Source organism: Gavialis gangeticus, unplaced genomic scaffold (genome assembly GCF_001723915.1).
Source record: "Gavialis gangeticus isolate Ggan-Ray unplaced genomic scaffold, GavGan_comp1, whole genome shotgun sequence".
Lineage (NCBI taxonomy): Eukaryota > Metazoa > Chordata > Crocodylia > Gavialidae > Gavialis > Gavialis gangeticus.
The window spans coordinates 263,456,206-263,477,401 of record NW_017729032.1 but is presented as its reverse complement, the minus strand read 5'-3'; the positions used below and the strand labels follow the sequence as shown (position 1 = coordinate 263,477,401).

The window sequence follows — 21,196 nt, the reverse complement described above, 5'->3', positions numbered from 1 at the left end:
TCTAACTATGCACCCCACCACCCCACTTGGCTCCATGAGAAGCAAAGTGATAATGCCGCCCACCTCCTTAGTAAGCTCACTGTTTTCATAAATGTGCCTTATCTCTTCACTGCTGTAATCCGTGGATGTGTCTCCACTGGTAGAGCTGTAGGATGTCACCTGTGGGTATCTGCGATAGTACTGGCTTTGTCCAGTAGTGTCACTTTCGTACATGGGGTTGTACTTGACTGCATTTTCAAGGGAGGAGAGGCTGTCACGTCCCCTGTGGGATTGGAACAGGAAAGATCAGGTACCTTTACAGAGTCTTCTCCAAAACCTAGGTCAGCAGTAGATGCTTGGGATAGTTCAGGAACCAGTCTTGGAGCTTGATTTATCCCTCAGCTTGAGAAGGCCAGGGGAAAAGTGGAGTTGATAAATTTGTCTGAGTTGTAATTTGGGGTTCACATTATATTTTCCACTTACCCTAATGAGTCTTCACTGTCATTTTTTGTGTATTGCTCTCGAAGGGTCCTGGCTAAGAAGAAGATGACAGCAGATGCCACAAGAAGGAATCCAGCCACTGAAGCAATTGCAATACCTACAACCAGTGGCTCTGAGACAAACTCTTCACAATGCTCTCCCCGGTACCACCAGTTCTCTCCCACACGACATCTGTAATCACCCCCACACAAGCAAGAAAACAAAGAAAAGCTAAAAATGAACATTTGAACACTGTAAATGTTTTTACTCTTCAGCACTTTACTCCCTCTTGCTGATGCATGTTAAGATGAATTAAGAATTTTACCTTTTAGTGTATATACCAGCTAACACATGTAAAGATTTCTGTGCAGATTTTTAAAACATCAGCCACTATTTGACAGAACCATATATACATTTGATCATAGATATTTGCCTGTTCTTCTTATTAAATCTAGAATCCAAAAAATTATTTTAAGTCTACATTTGACAATAAGTCCTTCATCATTTTTAAAGTAACTTTAATTAATAATTTTAAACTTTTTGCTGTAAACTATTATATCTTAAGTATGACATAGGAAAAGTCTCAACCTTCATTGCTGGAAACTCAATACTTAATACGGATGATGTTTCTCTTTAATCAAGTAAGAATTAGTATATAATGGCTTACTTATCTTTGCTTGAACTTTTCCCACTTTTCAACCTAGTCCCTGCTTCAGTATGCATATTTACTTTTTAAAATGTTGACATGTTTTTGAATGCATCAGGACTGTTGCATTTTGTCTGAGAAACAGAAAATTATAATGGGCCTGACTCTTATCACCCAGTGGTATAAATAAGGAATAATCCCACTGAAACAAACACTTGTTAGCTAAGTGAATCACAAAAAGTCCTGAAGTTTCTGACAGCAGAACTCTAGTAACTGTCCACTGATTTAGAATAATAGCAACCTGCCTTTGTCCCACTGTGAACTTTGCTCACCTTCCCAGTTACATGCAGAATGATGTTAGGTTATCATGCTTGTGTACATTGCCTGGGAGAGTAGATTAGGTTTTTTCAAACACTTAATAAAAGCTTGAACCAAAGCTGTAAAAGGTTCCACATATGTGCTGATCTTTTATAACTTGTACAAGATGCTTTTCCCATCAGGAGGTATACAATTCCATCTTTTCTCAGCTGGGAGCATCATGTAAGCATGTTGCATAGCTCTGCCTTACAAATCTGAATTTTGTGACTAAAGTCAGTCCATTTTTTGGTTTAACACCACAAACTATTAAATACTGTTTAACAACACAGCATGGGATACAGCCTCTTGAATGTATATCGCTTGAACAGTAAGGGACTAGACTTGACCTAGGAATTGACTTCCATTACTGCCTTCTGGGCAAAACTTTTTTCCTACCAAACATCTTACCAGCTGAGCAACCCTATCCTCTGAGAGGGTGGCAAGGTCTGAAAAGGAGCCCCTCATCCTTAGGATGAAATTCTGGCTCTGTTTATGTCAGTGGAAAAGCTCCTGTGGACAGCAAAGTTCTGCTCTTAATCTCTAAACCAGGACTAGAACTGACTACAGTTTTAGGATGTCCAACCAATTTATGCATGTGGATTAAACATTAAGGACCTCTCTTATTATATGCAACCTCATGCATAGGAGCAGAGCTGGCAGCCTGTGTCTTACATGCAGCCCACAAGGGGTTATGCTGTGGGCCCTGGGTTCCTGCTTGACTACCACTACTCCCACTGCTTCAGCTACTACAGCAGCCAGAGTCCCCAGGTTCTTCCTTCCACCCTCCTCCAGATTCACTTCTTGCCCCAGGGGGTGGGGCAGTGTGGGGAGCTGAGGGCGAGCCTGGGGCCCAGTGACCCAGTAGGCGCAGGTGTCTGCACAGTGTGTTGCCTTGGGGTGTGGCTGGGGCCATGGCTCACCCCCATGGTGTGGCCCATGGGGCATTCAGCCCCCAGTCGCTTAGAAATCTGACAACCCTGGGATAGAGAAACAACAAGTTTGTGCTTTTGTAACATACCGACATATGGCTCCGTGTCCTGGGCTGATGTCACACTTCCCATCATTGAGGCAAAAGTCTGGTTGCAGGTCACAGATGCTGTTACAGGGTAATCCATCTATGCTTAGGTAGCCAGGAAAGCAGACACACTCTGCCTCCCCAGTCCAGCGATTCACTAGACATTCAGAGAACTCATTGCATGCCTGGAATTTGCAAGGATCAGCCTGGTCTCCTGAGGACACAATCAGGCAGAGAATTAGATAAGCTGGTCACTGTTTCTACAGTTAGTTGCTGTGCTCTACATCAGACTTCCTATCCATCTAACACCATAAACTAACAGAAGAGTTTTTAATCATGTCCTAGTGATCAGACTTGGCTTAAATCCAGCACTTCTGCCTAAGTCTCAAAGGATTCTGCCAATAGTGTCATTTATCTTTTTGTGCCTTGTGCTCCAGTTTCCCAACTATAAAATAGGAGCAAGACACCTGTCTGAGACCATGGTGAGTCAGTAGAGGAATTGAGTATGGAAATCAGGCCTTCTAAACACCATTCTGATTTTCTATCCAATGCACCAAGGCCCCTCATAATTTTTTGTTACTTGGAACTTCACCCATTTCTCACTACTACCTTTTACTTAAAATATAGCTGCTTTCAAACACTGGGGAAGGGTGTTCTTCTAGCCTGAGTATAGTTTAGTGAGGCTGACTGGTATTCAGGAGACATTGTGTACACACCTGGAAGAGGAAGAATCTCTACTGACTTTGACACCTTACTGGCTCCACAGAGCCCACTGGTACTTGTATCATGAAATAGATCTAACTGTTTAAAAAGAACGGTATACAAATCAATGTTGAAATTGTTCTATCCAAATTTCATCTTCTTTTTTTAGAGCCAAGGTATTTGAATGCAGTAGCCACCAGGTGCCAACACGTTGTACAGTAATTTCCTATTTTGAGCACAAGGGAAAATTCCTCACTTTCTGCTTTATGGTATGTTGGCAAGTGCTAACTCCTCAATTGCAGCACTTTGTTATGGGAAGGCACCTTTTCCTAGGGACCTTATTTCCACACAAAAGGTTCTGGATATAGAGGAAGAGAAATACAAACAACTGAATATTTTCCTAACTTGGAGGACTGTGTAAAGGGTGGGACTTTTATTTTTTATTGAGACCAGGCCATGCATGCCAGAGCATAGGCATGAGGGATAACTAATCACTGATAGCTATATGCAAAGAAATAAACTGTAGTACTTCCTTTGGGGAACTAAATCACACACTGTGAACTGGCCACAAGACAGGAGCCCAGCTCAAAGCCCCTCTACAGTTGGAAACTGCATTTCATTAGAGCATGACCATGAAGAATGGTAGTAGCTACCTTCCTACTACAGTGAACCAAGAACAGCTGACAGGATGATAAAAACAACAGACCCAAACTACGTTGGGTGCTTAGGGTTGTTCTCATTCCCTTGATACCTCAATGGTCATTTTCTAACATCTACTTTCCTAATACAGAAAAGCCCTGGGATGAGTTATTGGCAAGAGGATCTTCTTTCCCAAGAAAGGCTACATGGAAGAATCCAAACAAATGAAGGAACAAGAAACTGCAAAACTGGCAGTTCAGAAGAAATAAGGATTGAATTCTACGGTCTAACCTTCCCCCAGTGAAGTCAAAGGAGTTGCATAGGATGTTACTGCATATGTCATTATCACACGTGGCCTGGGTTTTTCCGGGAGGCCCAAAAGTTTTGCCTGAGGCCTTGCTAATCATTGTGTTTAGCAATGCAGGCGGGGGCCCGGGGGGAGGAGGGGTGGCGGACGGACGACTGGGAAAAAAATCTGCTAAAACCCAGACGAAGAAGAGCAACAGACACTCTGCTCAGTTGCACAGCCTCAGGTTTGTCCAGATTCTAACCCCAAGCATATATTTGGTATGGCACATGCTAGCTGTAAAACCCCAAACCCCACACTTCATTTCCGTTACCTGATTCCACATCCAGGGAATACTTGTCAATGGCCAGGTTCATGGTCTGATAGGCAGTATTGCAGAAGTCTTCCAGAATCATATATACAGCATTGGTGACATTACGAGGCACAGGCTTTGCAAACTTCATTCGGCTGTTCACCACAATACTACCATTTCTGAAGTTTAGGATTTCAAGATTCTGGAAGCCCGTTAGATTTGACTGGAGGTAGGGAACCAGCTACAATGGAAAAAAACAATGACAGAAAAACTACTATGTCTGACTACATATCCAAGCTAACTGACCCATTTTTATATCAAAGAGACCAGGTGTTTTCTCCAAATCCAACAGAAGAATTTACCAAGCTCAGGCCCATACTGGCAGGGAGCTCAAGAGCTTCACATAATTTGCAAAAAATGGAGTAACTTGCAGCAAGCTTCCTAATCTAAAAGACAGAATTGTAATCCATAGGATGCAATGATCTATCTTGGCCTGAACAATCAAACACATGACAAGTGTTGTCCTTTCACAGGACTTCCCCTTCAAACACTTGGCTCTGGTGACTAATACCGTGTTCCACCTAAAGGACTCTATTAGCCATTGGCTTTTCAAGAGATGAACATAATTCACTCAGCAACAGATTTCACAAAAAGTCACTTTGAGTACTTGCGTGTTTTTCACTGTAGCTATATTACTCTACAGTGCCAAATATTTTACCTTTCACCCACTAACAGAGCAAAGAGGGGACACTGGAAACAGGTGAACATAAGAGTCCTGTGGAATCTTTGACACTTCACCAATTTGCATCTGTTGAGTGTCTGACTCAGTGCTAGTCCGTATTTGAGAGACTTATTGTTGGCTTAATAAATTTGGTCCATATAAAATTAAATGTCAGAATTTGAAAGAATAATATTCAAACTTAACACTTTCAGAACAAATTCCCCCAACTTCAGGATACAAGTAAACTCTATTAACATCAATGAGGTACTCACAACTTGACTCCTGTAATTACTTCACAATCAAATTCTCTCTCTCTCTCTCTCCTCTTTTTCATACACAGAGGGAAAATACTTTATTGCTTACAGCAGCTGAAAGTAACAGATGTTTATAATAAAATTACTCTTACCAGTTCTAAAAACCGTTGCTCCAGTGCCTTATATTCAGGGGAATTTTTATTGAATAGGTCCTCTGAAAACATCATGTTGGTCACCCGTAGGCTAAAGAACACCACTAGAGCTCGTGAAGATGGGGCAGTATTGATGCGATTTTCATGAGTGGGCCAAGCGACACTGGCTCTTACAGTAGAATGAACATTTGTAGATAGCTCCATATGACTACTAGTCATGCTGCTTTCCTCCTGGTTGACCACAGGAGTGTAGTATATTGTGCCCACATGATCCAGCTCCACAGAAATGTCCCGGACTCCCATAGTCATGTCCTTGCCCTGTGTTGCTGAGCTAGCCATAGGTTGAAGTATTGTAGGCTGTGCAGTAGGGAAATCAGAGAGATCAATAGGATTCTTTGTTACAGTCACTGCTGCAAACAAGCTCACTTCAGTGTCAAAGCTAGTAGGGGCCTGAGTATCATGGTCAGTACTGGCCTGCCCAGTGAAGGCCTCCGAGTCATTAGTTACATCTAATAAATAAGGAACTATGGTTGAGATTTCAATGGCAGTTGCTGCTTCAGATTGTTGCGATTCGAGAAACTCATGCTCAGATGCCTTCTCAGTATTGTCAGCCAACTCAGTATCAAATGGTTTCAGGGGAATTAATCCAGAACCTTCCTCTACTGTCCATAGTAGCTCTGGAGTTTGTTGCTCCTCTACAGAAATGTCAGTGACTATTGCTTCCATAGAAGGAGCAGCTGTCTGAATTATTTCTGGCCCAGGGAGCCCAGTCTGAGAAGAACCTATGTCTGCTTGTTCTGTTGAAACAGCTACATCTGAATGGCTGACTGTGAACACTACTTCCAACTTTGCCCCATCCTCATTTTGGTTTCCTGCTACTTCATAAATGATTTGATGATCCTCACTGGAGTCCTCAGAATGTTCCAAGTTGAATATCCCTGTAGAGGTAACAAAATGATCTTCTAAAGAGAAATCTATTTCCTGGGGTGGGAGAGAGGCCTCTTCATCAAGCATGTCTAAAGAAGAATAGTCTACTGAAGGCTTCACGGCAAGGGATGGCTCAGTAAATGAATGATCATGCATGCCTGAAGCCTCAAACGTTTGCAGGAACAGTTCCACATCCAGTGCTTCTTCTGTCCCTGATGGAGGCACCTGCTGAGTTGTAGCCTCTGAAAAAGTAGGTGTCTTTGTTTCAGAGCCATCAAAGAATTCCTTCCTTGCACCAGTCATGCTTTCATCCTCATCTTCAGTAGAATGACTGTGTAATTCCTCCACTGAGTTAATGATATAATCTATGATCAGTTCTTCAGGAGGATCCTCAGCTCTGATTAACGGAGATTCATTATCACCATCAAGCCAGAGACCAGGAAGAGGATCAGAAACTGGCTCTAGTGTTGCTGCATCCAATAGCCAAATGTTTGATTCTGGCTCTTGTCCTTGTCCTGAAGCATCAAAAGCTGAACCTGATCCATCCTCATATATACTTTTACCTCCAAGATACGTATCAGGTTGCAGAGGTTTCACTTCTAAATGGGACGGAGTCCTTTCCAGGGTGTCATGGGATATGGATTCCACATCAATAAGCTTGATCTCATCTTGCTTTTCTCCCTCAGTACTAGGTTCTATCACTGATACAGAGGCCATAGTTGGTACAGAAGTTACGGGAACCATAGAACTACCTGTGGCTGGCATTTCCTTTGGCACAAGGTGGGGGGCCAGACTTGAAGGAAAAAGAAAGCCTTCTGATTCTTCAATGTCTTGAAGACCTAAAAAAACCCAACCAGGTTCCAAATTAACTGGTGCTTCTGCAATTCTACCTTACCAAATTCTATTTCCCTTATCCACCTAAGAATCAGCATTCCATATTTTTCCCAAGAAACCTTGTGGGCCTGTTCATGACTAAGTTAAAAAACAATTTTGCTGATATCTCCCACAGTTAAATCCAGCTAATAACCTATTTGATAACATTTTCTGTGAAATAGAACAGCTGACTCCCATACTATGCAACTCTACACACTTCAGGAACAACTAGTTTTTTGCTTCTATAACCAATTCAATTTAGAAATGTGTTCCTCACACTTGGAAGTAGAAACACGTTCAAGGAGAAAGTGACTACAGAATTTATATTCAAGGTATAAGAGTTTCTAGAATTATTTTGGAGAGGACTGGCTGCTGTGAGCACAGGGAAACATTGGGATTTCAACTTTGGTTTTGATAAACCAAACAAAGTGAACTTACCATCATCTGGAGATGCAGGGATAGAAAGGAATTCATGATAGTCTACAGGAAATCCACCATCTAATGTTGATGGGGTGACCAAATGTGAGATCTGGCTGGTCTCCTCTAGAACTAGCTCATCAGGGGAAGAAGTAGTGTCAGCTTCAGAGATGATTGGAATTTTTGGTGTTGAACTGAAGTTATTCTCAGAGTCCAAGTTATCTGGCCTTAACCATATTGCATTGCCATTAGACGGTTCACCTTCAAGGGTGAAATCTGGTTCAGTGAAATCAAGTGGCAAGATATTGCTCATAGTCGATTCATCTGCTGAAGGCCACTCAGCTAAAAGGGGCTTATCCTGAAACACAAACCCATAGTGACCTATTATAACAGAAGTTTTGCCTACACAAACTGCACAAACTACATACATCACATAATTAGTAGCAACTGTTAACTAGTAGTGCCTTCTGCTTAATGGGCTCTTATTTTGTTAGTAGAATGGTATTAAGAGGTTCCAAGAGGATTAGCAACAGGTGTATTTGTGGGTATAGGGCAGGGCTGCATGCGCCCCACCAATATGATGTGTGTTTTAAATCAATCCATATTCATTCCAAAGGAAAAATCCCACATGCATTCTTTGGAAAGCAGTAGCATTTTTTGGAAGTGATATTTCACAGCAATGTGATACTGTGGGATTAGAATGGTTACCATTTATGCACATCTGCTTTTATCAGCTGAACAATTGTAAAATGTCCAGTAGATGCATACAGGACACTTGATTGCCATATGGAAACTTGTCTCTCTTCATGTAATTTATAAGAATTTTTGGTACACAGTTTTAAAACCTATTAAGAATGTGGACTCTATAGTAGGAAAAATACTTCAAACTTACATAGCCCTTTTCATCTCCAAGCTGAATGAAATGCAGAAAGTAAACAAAGAGTATAAATGATGAAAAACAAACTGGATTTCAAAACTTTTCTTTTTCTTTGCCATCCAGTGGTGATCACTCTGTATGTAGTACCCATTATGCCAACAATGATTATTAATATTTTCATTATAATCATAATGCTGATCAATTTTCTTTTTCAAACATTAACCTATCCATACAGTACCTCTGGCCATGTGTAGATGAAACGAGTTGCATGTGTGCACGACACTTTAAAGTGGGCTAAATGCTTTTGCACTGCTTTAATGGTGTCGGTGTCTGCACACCTAGGCAGCATATTACACATTAATTACAGCCACTGTAGGAAACTGCGTAACACACCTTAAATGACTTGGGATGCAGCAAACTAAAACTCCTCAAAGGAGTTGTGCCCCTACAGCCACAGAGTGAAGCACCGGGCTCCGTGCAGCTCCACGGCTCTGCAGGGTCCCCACAAGAAAAGTGGCAAGCCTGATTGGGCTTCCCCCCCCCCCGGAGCCTGCCAGACTGCCTGAGCTGCAAGGGGGCCCGGTGCTTCCCTCTGCAGCTGTGGTGCCCCCCCAGGACCACCCAAAACAGGTACCTAAGGCAGGTACTGCCTGGTAGGGGGCAGCCACTGCCGCAAAGGGAAGCACCAGCCCTCCCAACCCCCACAGCCCAGGGGCCAATCTGCCCATCGGCAGATCGCTCTCCCCTCCCTGCTGCTGGAGAGGCAGGTAAAGTCAGTGGGGTATGCACACAACATGGGGGTTTAATTGGCCCTAAATCAAAGCAGTGTTTTTTAAAACCCACCACTTCAATTTAGGGCCCCCGTTTCGTCTACACACACCCTCTGTGAGGAAGGGAGGTATCCCCATTTGACAAACAGGAAACCAATGCAGAGAGTTTAAGCAACTTGACCAAGGTCACAAGGGGAGTCATATCATAACTTTGACTAAAACTCAAGAGGTTCCTGGCTTTCAGTCCTTTGCAGATACCTAAACCAGACCTCAGATGGGCACAACAACACTCCTACTCCAGACTGAAAAGTAATCTGGTATGGCAAAAAAAAAAAATGTGGGCAGGAAACTCTGTCCACAATTTAAATAAGAAGTGTTTAATAGTGAAGAGTTAACCCATCACTTGATATGGATAGTGTATGAATGTCTCAATGACTGAATACTCATTCTGATTCAAAAGCAGGAACCAGTTCAACTACATTTGGAGTCTGCCTTTCTTTCACATCCCTTGAATGGTTGCTTTACTTGCATTTATACTCCTGAAAAGCTCATATATTTGTCAATTTCAAATTGGAGGCCTATTTAAAAAACTTGACTTGTGTTGTTTTGAGTCTCTGTCCTGCAATGAAATTCATAAGGGAAGAAACTGTAGACAGAAAATGTGTAAGAGTGGACCTGAACTAATTTTCAGTGGAATTCTGTCCAGCCAAAGATATCCATGCTAGTAGATGAGCCTACACAACAGAGACCCCCTCAGGAACTTATATCATTTATTAAGTAAGGAAGCAGAAACTATACCACATTATTTACTTCGCAAATCAGTAAGAGTGGGAAATGTGACTATTTACAACACACTCTTCATAAATAATCTACATCAAAGATTTATCTAATGAAGACATTTACAAATGATTTTGAATAATAAATACATCTGAATATGTGGTGTTCTGCATTTGAATGATTTGGGAATACGGGAACAAATTCAATACTCCAAATGTGCTATTTGTCATGAATTATTTGTTCAGCTCTAATTAACAGGCATTGGAATTCCCCATTTTATTAATAGCCTGTATTCCAATATTCTAAGCTGTTCGTATTTTAGCTATGGCAAGGTAACAATGACTTGAAAAAGTATACAAGCGCTCCAGTAACTAGCTTTTTTAGCAAAATTCATCAATATGAGTAAAACTGGATTTTATTTAGTAAGATTAGAAAATTCACACAAGTACCAAAAAAGGATGAACATAGATGTGGGTGGCAGTAACTCCTCAATGCAAAAATTTTAAATGCAAGAAGCAGTTGCCAGGAATTGCACTTCATCATTTATTTTAATGTGGATAGATGTTCCTATGACAACTAATATAATTCAAAGATTCTTGTTATGTATAGTATATTATATTAACAAAATTTAATATCATATTGGCAAGTTCAGTTTTTGCTAATGTCATCTGAAAGCCTTACAAATATTACAGATCACTGCAAAAACAAAAAAAAAATTCAATTTTCCATTTCTTGATGCCAGAAAGACATCATACTCAAACCCAGGGGACTCTGCTTACTCCAACCAAAAAAACGAAATATTAAAGTCTGATTTAAATCCTACCTGTAGGGTTTGTGGGAGATCTAATGATTGGGATTTGTAAAATCTGGAAGGGTGAATTCAAAGTGAATTAAAAGTAAATTGGTATCACCCATAAGTGATTATTTTGCAAAGTCTAAGGAGCTCCATACAATATCAAGAAATTAAATATGGCCTTAATAGCACAACTGCTTTTGAAGTTGAGGTAAATGATTACAGCAGGACACACTGTCTTATTGTCACAACTGTCCATCTAATAACAACCACTACATTTGCTTACTTGGGAAGAATAGATAGTAGATCTGAGCAAGTAATACTTTTATTGAGAGGATCAGATTTATTTTCTCTTTGTCTATCAGCAGGTCATGATTTTCTTACAATTATTATATGTAATAATTTCCCAAATCATTTCTATATAGTATTGTACATAGGAGTTTGCTACATGAATAGCTAGGCTTCAAGGACTCCTGATCAGAAATGTGTGTCACCTGGTATTATTTTCATCCTTTGAGTGAATGAGCATAGCTTATAGAATTAAAAGCGGAAGGCAGGGCAGAGTAGCACAATATAGACTAAATAATGGAGAGAGGCAGACACATTTTCATAAGCAACAGCTTACTGTGTCAGATCTAACTAAATCTAAAGCTCTTGCTTTCAAAAGCTTATGTCTCCGATTTAGTTAGTACATAAGGTGCCATTCTATCCTGCCTTCTTCCTGATTTCAGGGTAACATAGCTGACTCTCTCTCTTAGAATTAGGTTTCTGATACAAATATATACTTTTACTTCCTGTAAATATTCTCCAAAATGCTCTTAAATTTAACAATCCTTCAACAATTTCTTCTCAAAAAAATCTTCTGCCTGAATATTTGCAGAAAGGGAACACAGAAGGCACAGAACCAGAGTTGTTTCTTTTATTCAAGTCAATTTTGAGAACATTTTTAATATAGTCCTATAGCTCTAGTAGACATAAAAGCAGTTTATACCCATTAGCTGGATGTCACCACATTCTAATGCAGTTCCGTGTAATTTTCTAAATTTTGGTTTGAAGCTGTTACTCAGGCAAAATTCTGATCTAAGTCAGTGGTGTTACATGTGTCAGTATAACATAACAATAGTAAGAATTTTTTAGTTAAATGAAATCAAGAGGAATTTGGCTTGAGCAGGGACTTCAGAAGTTGGTCTAAAAATAAGGGTCTGTCAATACAGCACAATTTCAGTACCAGTGAGAGGTAACAGAGCTAGTTTGGGTACCAGAAATAGCATAACTACAGTAGAATAGTGCTCTGCCCATGAAAATGTATCCCACTGGGAATCAGAGTACATTATCCCAAGTCAAGCATTATGCTGCTTCTGGTACTCAAGCTAGCTCACTTACACAGCTGCATTATGCTGTGGTAGACATGTCCCAAGTGCATCTGTTCTCCAGAAATTCTCTGTATAGAATAAACATAATAAAAACCTCAGATTCAGCCATGAAACTTTAGTCGTTCAAAAACTAGAGCTAAATTTGTGGATTTCTTTGAGCTCATCTGTAGAAAAGTTGTCATGTTTTCTCTAAGGTGGTGAATTTCATTTTTGGATCAAAAATGGATTTGGAGGGGAGAGAATTTACATATCTATGAACAAAAAGAAAATACCCGCCAGCACTTTTTCAGGTTTTCCTTGGTTTTACTGAGGTATTTGTGTAAGAGGGGAAACTTCCAGTGATATCTATGCTTGTGTGGTTGGGTTATTTTTTTAACTTCTCTTTATCCAAGAATAAATTTTCCACTCGCATCTATTTCTTCCAAAAAGGTCCAATGATCCTCTTCAGTTGTGGAGAGTGATATCTTCCAGAGGCCACATATGATCCAAGTGTTATGAAAAATCAAGGACTCCTAAACTCAAGTGGTGGTTAGAATAGCAATAGCAAGTACACAGCACCTCAACTGTAATGTAGGAGAAAAGAGCAGGCACAGCAGAGGTGTGACACTCCACAAGCAAAACTTACCAAAAGTAAAACCAAACCAAAAGGATCCCTCTGATCAGATGGTTTAACAATGTGTTGTGTATTTTTGAGCATTCATTACCTATTTAAAATGTAGCAGTAAAACTTGGATTGTGACTGTATTCCATCCTAGCTGAATGAAGCTAGTCAGATGTGTTTGCAATTGGTGGGTCAAGGACAAATTAGAGTAACTAGAATGCAAGTGTATCTCAGCAATGTACTTACGACATCAAATTCTGCAGGTTCAAGAACAATTGGATTTTCAGTATTCCACAATGGTTCTTCAGGTACAGGAGAAAGAATTTCTTTTACTGGGGAAACAAAATAAATACAATGTTCAACTGCAGTTTATACAGACTTTGTATTATGATTTATGTAAGATGGTGCAAACATTTTCAGAGAAACATGGAATGTCTGGAAAGCATTAAAAACAGAGGATCAAGGAATAGTTCACTATTTCAGGGTATTTCTTTCTACACATGCACACACCCCAAGTTCTTACCCCCAGTCACACTTAGGGAATTGAGTTAATTAATTAACACCAACAACATTTCATAGTACACACCATTAATGAGCTGCAGAGAATCAGGGTCCAAAGCCAAAGAGATGTTTTCAAGGAAAGAATTCTTTTGAAGTATATCAGCAATATAATCTCGGAAGTCATTGATCGTGTATACAACAGTTGGGCTATCTCCTATCTCTGCAAAGGTGTCATCCTCCACTTTGTTGGACTGAAGATTAATTAGATCCCAGGTGGCATTAAGGATGGCTTTGCCATCAAAAATAGCAGCATAGTAAACTTCCACACCACTGAAGTTTTAAAAAGAGAAAAAAATTATAGATCAGAGCTAAAAAATTCCTAGCTATCAATTATTTTGATCATTCTGAAGAGACAAAATTAACACTTTCAGAAACAGTACATTTTTTGATGGCCTTGGTAAAACAGATTTAATTCCTTTTACTTTTGTTTCTACCTTCTATAAAATAACTGCACTGTGAGTCAAAGTCTATGCTGGGAAATATTCAGGCCACCAGAGCATTGAATCTAGTCGTCACAGTATTTCCACTTATGAGTGGTGGAAATGCCATGAAGTCAAGAGTTTGACTTTATATCATGGTCATTAATGGTCACACAAGTATCCACAAGTGGAAATACTTTGTGGATGAGAATGCAAAGGTTTTACTAAACCTTGTTAACACCATGAGTGGCTCCAAGGCATAAAGCAGCCTGAAAAAAGGTAGATAAACACAGATGTAAACACCTGGGAGTCTGTGATACCCCTTGTTGCATAGCTAAAACCTGCTTTAAATGGTGTTCTTGATAGCACTTAAGTTGTGTTCATTTTACCATGTACGTCTAGAAAAGTTTGATTTATTTCAATGTTGTTTCTCCTCTTTAAAGAGCATTTGTTTTGTACCTCTGTACAGATGATTTTTTTCGTACCAAACCTACTCTATTTGATGAACTTTCATCTTAGAAGCATGTTTGGATTGACTTCCCTAAAAGACAACACAATGATCCATACATTGGACATGAGCACAAGGGAACTTGGGATAATTTATTATATTTTGGCTGTACATAGTGAGCAATGAAAAAATTAAGTAATCTATGAGTTGTTAGAAAAAGCTGCTCTAGAGGCAGGTTTTCTTCATGCTGTAGAGCTGGAATGCATTGCTAAGTAATGGCTGGGTTCAGAGAATCCTGTAGTAGTACAGTGGGGCCAAGTAAAGTGGGGGCATAAGCAGCAAATGGAGTTGTATTCAAACAAAAACGTTGATGAAGTTTTGCAGTTGTGACTGGCCAACAGTAGCCCCTTGTAGGTACGTCATGGGCACTGAATGTCAGTATGGCAAATGGAAATGAAGTAAAATAATGAAAAGTAGGGCAAAAATAGAATACAGTATGCTGGACAAAACTAATATTTGGATTTAATAAAACTATGCTGTCAGTTGCAGTTAATAATGGCAAACTAATAACTACTAGGTCATCATATATCTGAAAATGAGCCAAAACATCTGCTACTTGGAACAGAGCCTCTCTGGATAGTCATGTGCATACTTTCATACAGAAGTGAATGCTAATAGGGGATTGGCTTTATTTCTTTTCTGTCTGCACAAAGATGTGTGTTTTTAAATCCCATTTTCTAAAATCAAGTGCTTATTCTTTCTATGGTTGCTTATGGAAACCAGATATGGCATATGCTCTTTTCTAAGGTATGTGTTAGAACTTGGCCTTGAATAAATTACAAACCTATAATTCTATGACTTTTTGTCATACAATAATAATAATTTGAAAACTGCCTGCAAGAAATTTTTCCTCTTTGATGCCATTTCAGGAATCTCACTGACAACAGGTCAAAGACATATGGGATCCTAATTCAATAAAGGCCAAGTATTAAATCCTTCTAATATGCATCTTAACCTCATACATATATATGGGGTTAAGGGGGGGTGTGTGTGTGTGTGTGTAACCACTATATAAATATGCATGCATGTGTGCACACATTTTATAACCATTATATGTATAATGGTTATAAAATACGTATATTTTATAACCACTATATAAAACATTCCCTAAATAGGCCTAGACATATTTCTCCTTTCAGCTGGAAAGGTTGACCATCAATAATGGCCTTGAAGCAACTAACAGGATTATAATTTGAGAGTTACTGTTTTCTTATTTATTTTTAAATGTCATAATTGTAAAACGGATTCCTAAATAAGGTTCTAGGTGCCTTGCCACAAACTACAAGAACAAAAAATGAAATAGAAGCTAAGCAGTCTTATTTTGTCCCCAGAGTTTCCTGCAAGAAACACAGCTAAATAGCTGATTCATATCTAGACAGACTCTCTCATGTGACACTTTCAGATTATCACTGTAAAAAGAAAATTGCATTAGACATATTTGCAGCCTGAAACAGGTCACCTCCTTGTGGTTTTAAGTAAATCCATCCCAGAAGATAATATTTATAAAGGATAAAGACTTAATTCTGAAGCCATAACCACACTTGCATAATAAGTGCCAGTGTCCTACCACTAACAAGCCTTTACCAGTATATACTGTGATAATATGTATTTAAAAAGTTGCCTTTACCTTTCATCCTGCGGAGACCTAAACATTAAAAAGACAAATAAGTATGAGAAATGAGGAAGAATACCATTTTACTTTAAAGTCTTCTAACAGGGGTCTTCTGGCAGCAGCTCTGAGATGCTTCAGAGCAGGCAAATATGGGGGGAAAAAAACAATTAATAGATTTACAAATAAATCATTATTGTTATGAAATGGACCAAATTCTGGTTTCAGTGAACTCAGTTGAAGATTGTTTATTTGATTTCATGGGACCAAAAAAAAAAACCTAAGAAAAACCAATTACTCTTATAGACATTCGGCCATCTAAAGAATACCTCTATTGAAGTCAATGCAGTTGCACTACTGTAAAGGAGAAGATAATCAGGGCCAATTACTTTACTTCAGGGATAGCTCACAATCACATTTACTTTAAGAAATATAGAAGATGGGAAAAGAGCAGGGCAAAAAGCTCAAACGTCAGTGCAGAATGGGCCATCTTTTATTTGTCTTTGAAAGCAAATTCAGGACTAATGAAAGGTAGTAGACTGACTGCAGTGGAAATTTGTGAATGGGCAGAGTACACAGGACTTTCCATACTACATTTGTTTGAATTCTACCTGCTACTTGAAGTGAGAGTGGAAAGATTAGACAAGTTTCTGTGCTTCCTCGGTGCCTAGTTTCTCTTACAGACAGAGCCAACTGGTTTAGCTATTAATTAGCTTGGGATGGGATGGAAGCCTTTTATCAACTCCAGACGAGAATATGGACATTTTACATTCAAAGATAAACTAGCAATTGACATATATTAACAAACCATGAGAAATGGTGCTCAAGATGAACTTGTCAGTGGAACTGGGCAAATGCAACCAAATGCATGCCTACGAATGCTCTTTTGACTGTTTGTTTACTTCATTCTGCAAAGAACTTTTTCTCTGATGTCAGCACCCGCATGAGGGAAAGAAGGGGTCTAACTTGTGCAACAGGAAACTGAGGCACAGAAATAGCAAGAGATTTGTCCATGAAAACCAGGAAGTCAATGATAGAGAGAGGCCCTGGACCAAGATTTCCTGATTCCCAATCCAGCGCCCCAACCAAAAGACTGTCCTTCATCCCTTGCAATGCTTAATGTAGTTAGTTTCATAATTGAGCTTACTGCCCAAACTGTTTAGAGAAACATTGATTACAGTACATCTTGGCACAGACAGTGACTATTTTCACCTGATCTGGCCCCTGAAAGCACTCTACAGCCATGACCAAGTATAAGTGTATGGCTGCAAAGTGCTTTAAAATGGCCCTATCCCATGACAATCTGAACCCTCATTGCATGAGGATTCAGAATAAGATGCTCCAAAGTGGAGCACCTTCATTAACATCTATCAGAGTGCACCCGGAGCAGGGCTGGGCTGACGCAGCTTGGCCCTGTCCCCAGCACTGTCTTCAGAATGGGAGAGTGGGAAGGGAGCCACGGTAGTTAGGCTTGGGTAGTTAGGCCACCCCCATTCTGAAAACAAGGTCAGGGCTGGGAGGAAGAACAGATGTTGTTAGGGGAGAGCAGCTGCAGGCCCACAGCCACTCTAACCAGCAGTTCAGTTCCCCAAGACCCAACAGTAAATGTCTTTTGGGTCCTGGCAATTGTTCTTATTCATGGCACTTCCTGAGAAGTGCCATGAGTTTAACAGGGAACTGCTCTTCTGTCTGCGCCTTCTGCAGGGTTCGGTTCCTAACCCCATCCCCTCCAGGGATATGGAGGTTTGTGAACTAGCTAGCATATACAAAGTTGCAGCAAACAGCTGCACAGGGCCCCTGAGGCACTCCTGTTGATTGGTGCTGCTTTTATTTTAAAAGACCCCCACTTCTCTGATCAGCTGCACGTGATCCACTGGCAAGCTCCAGCTGGGTGCAGAAGCAGTGCCCTTTGAAGTAAAAATTGTAACAGAGTAGAAAGACCTGGCTTTAATTTGGCACCTGCTGTAAATTAAGCAGGTTGCAAGCCACCAAGATAGGAAGAGTCTGGACTCTGCCATATAAACAAATATTGCAAAATGCTGAAGGTAGTTCAAATTCAAGCTCTTGAATACTGACATCAGAAACCTGACCTTAAGTGTTATACTCTACCCAATTAGGAGAAAGAAACATATCATGGGACTGGTGTATCCAATCAAATGGAACCAAATTAAAACCATCAAATACTTGTTACACAACATTTGGGAAGAATCATCAAAAGGAGAATGCCCTGCAAGAACTGCTTAGTCAATCGTTTTGAAGAACAAATACATTTGAGCAAGTCAGTGTTTTCCTATAAGAATCATGAGCAGAAAGAAGGTAAAATATGTCAGACAATGTGTTCAAAATGATTCATCTAGCTCTTCTAGTGACCTAGAAGTTAAAGCATTTATATTTTGTCATTAATCTTCTGAGCCATCCAGTCTTCCCTAAAAGACTGGCTAAAAGTGCAACTACACTTGAAGGAGTTTTGTTTTGGTTTTTTCGTAAGCATTGCTTGGTTTCTTCTGCATTTGTTAATAAATTCTGTCAAATTGTAGACTTTCTTGAACATCATGGATTTATCAGATATAGATGTTAATGGCAAAACAAAAGACTTTTTTTTTTAATTTTGTGTAAAACTGTCCTGGCTCTAGAACTCAAGACAGACACGGAAGACAAGAGGTTTTGGTGGTTGTCAGTATCAGAAAAGAGAGTAGCTAATTACATTTGTCTTGTTTAGAAATCATCAGTAACTGTAAATAACATCAGTTCTGAGAGCACCAAAATATATTTGATACATAAACATATTTGAGTCATCTTCCTACCTGAATTCTAGCACATGGATATTCCTGAACCCAGGTAATCCTTCATATGCATTTTGGACCTATTTGGAAAAAAGTAAATATGGTGTACTATCAATAATATCATTATCTTTTTCCATTGGCACTGACTTACATTATTAGCTAGAAGTGGAAAATGGGTAGAAAATACACACCGCACTATATAAAAAAGGCTATGATCTGTTAGACATAATGGAAGAGAAAATGAAATATAATAGTAGAATGTCTTAGCTGAATATGTAAATAGAGCTGAGATGGCTTCTTTATTATTACAAAACCAAAAGGGAACTGTTAATATAGCCAGCACCTATAACACATCTGCTGACATTCAGTTGTACACTGGGAAGGGAACTACACAGCCAACTGCCCATAATAAAGTTATTTCCAACAGGTAAGTGTGAGGTTAAAACATAATCAGATAACGTACAAGACCTCGTAACTGGAGGTTGTCAGGTCTCTTGACAGTGATACACAATGTGGGCTGCTCCCTTGCTAATCTAACTTAAACTCTTGGTTTCCCAAAAAGTTTTGACTGCCTCCCAAACTCTTTTAGTTAAATTTAGGCAAAATGCTTGAGATGTAAGCCCCATTATAGGTGACCCGAAAGCAGAGCAATGACTCAGAGCACCAGATAATGAAGACAACAGATCATATGGGCTGTCCGGAATGCCTTAAGAAGGTGAGAGAGAAGTTAGACGAGCTTTCTGGTACAAAATGCCCCTACACAGATCTGGGAAAGAAGTAGGCACAGACGGGTTGAATACCAGTTAGAACAGTTACTTCTCTCCCAACTGTAAAGATAATATCTCACATCTCTTGCTTCTTAAATATTCCCTACATCTTCAGAGCTATACCACTGCAACTCTCCTGAAATAGGTAGAGAGGTCATAAATTTCAACTGCAACACAGGAGATTTAGATTGGATGTCAGGCAGTATTTTTTTTTAGCTATGAGGGTGTTTAAGTGCTGGAATAGATTACCAAAGAGATTACCTTTGGAAGTTTTTATGTAGAGGATACTCAAAATACCTGTCTGGGCTTGTTTAGACAATGATGCTTCTGCTTTGAGCAAAGCATGAGACTAGATGACATCCTGAGGTGTCCTGACATCTTCCAGCCATATTTTTCTAGGATTTTTATTATAATATTAAAAGTTCAGGAGTAGAAGAAAGAGGAAATCCCCTAGCTGGAAGTATAGCTGGTAGGTGGAATCTGGAAATGCAGGCTCTGTTAACTGGAGATTGTGCTGCATTGTGAATCACAAATGAAAAATCACTAGCAATTTACTTCAAGTTGGAATAGAAAAGTTCTGTGATTCCAGAATGCTTTATTCTTAAAAATCCCCCTTTTTTATTTTTAAATCATCTCTGGTGAGAATCAAGCAACACAAGTACCACTGATTTTTTTTAAAGTATCTTCTTTATCCAAGCATAGAGAGGTCTAGGCAAGGGATCAAAGGAAGAGAACATCAAGATGTCACATGGCCCCTGTCCCAGCTGACTTTTATTCCACATACTCTATGGCACTACTACTTGGCCACACAGCTAGGAAAATTAAGAAGTCTTGCCTAAGCAAGCAACATATGACAGTCTTGGTGATGCTCTTTGGCTGCAAGAGAGAGTACATCTATTTCCCATCTGCCCGATATCTGGCATAGGTTTAGTCCCAATTTAATGGATTCAACAGAATTTGCCAAGAAGAGCCCCAACTAATAAGACTGAAAAGGGAGCAAAAAGGGAGAGAGAAGAATATTCATTATGACTTGTACTTTATAGTACCTAAAGTCTTATGCTTCTCATAAGACAAAACTCAGATGGGCTCCCTGCCTGCAGAGCTGATAGTCTAAATTTAGATGTGACAAGTGAGGGGTTGGTGTGAAAAAAAAAGTTAAGGATCAGAGCAATATTACATGGAAGTTCACTTTAAAGCACAACACACATGTATTAGTGGTACAGTGCAAACTTTTTTCCCTTTTTTGTAATACAAAAGGATAGATATAGATACAGATAACCTTTTTATTACAAAAAAAAATCCCATATCTATCCTTGGGATAAAAAATGCTGTTGGGTCACTTGTAGACATCACAAGAGAGGTGCATTTTCAAGCCCTACCTCAGCAAACATTCTAGCTTTAATTCTATTTGCTTTCAAAAGGACTTCAATTGGTATTTCAGTAGTTTGAAGAACTGCTTCAATAAATGGACTGAAGCAGGTAGTCAAATGTTCAGCTGAATGGGGACCTAAATTTGGAGTTACCACTTATTTGGCAGCATAGATCAGAGGTTCCCAGTCTGTGGTACACATATCACCAGTGGTATGCAGACAACCTG

The 21,196-nt window shown here is 39.6% G+C and overlaps 1 protein-coding gene across 2 annotated transcripts in view; it reads right to left on the bottom strand.

Moving 5' to 3' along the window:
* IMPG2 (interphotoreceptor matrix proteoglycan 2) overlaps positions 1-21,196 on the bottom strand; it is a 90,659-nt gene that overhangs the window by 10,040 nt on the left and 59,423 nt on the right. For both annotated transcript variants that reach the window (XM_019523724.1, XM_019523723.1), the window contains 10 exons: positions 18,854-18,912; positions 16,068-16,085; positions 13,539-13,783; positions 13,199-13,284; positions 7,783-8,119; positions 5,545-7,310; positions 4,439-4,658; positions 2,481-2,691; positions 463-651; positions 64-262 (listed from right to left, as the gene is read on the bottom strand). In XM_019523724.1, the coding sequence (XP_019379269.1) occupies positions 64-262; positions 463-651; positions 2,481-2,691; positions 4,439-4,658; positions 5,545-7,310; positions 7,783-8,119; positions 13,199-13,284; positions 13,539-13,783; positions 16,068-16,085; positions 18,854-18,912 (3,330 nt within the window). The remainder of the gene's footprint in view (positions 1-63; positions 263-462; positions 652-2,480; positions 2,692-4,438; positions 4,659-5,544; positions 7,311-7,782; positions 8,120-13,198; positions 13,285-13,538; positions 13,784-16,067; positions 16,086-18,853; positions 18,913-21,196) is intronic.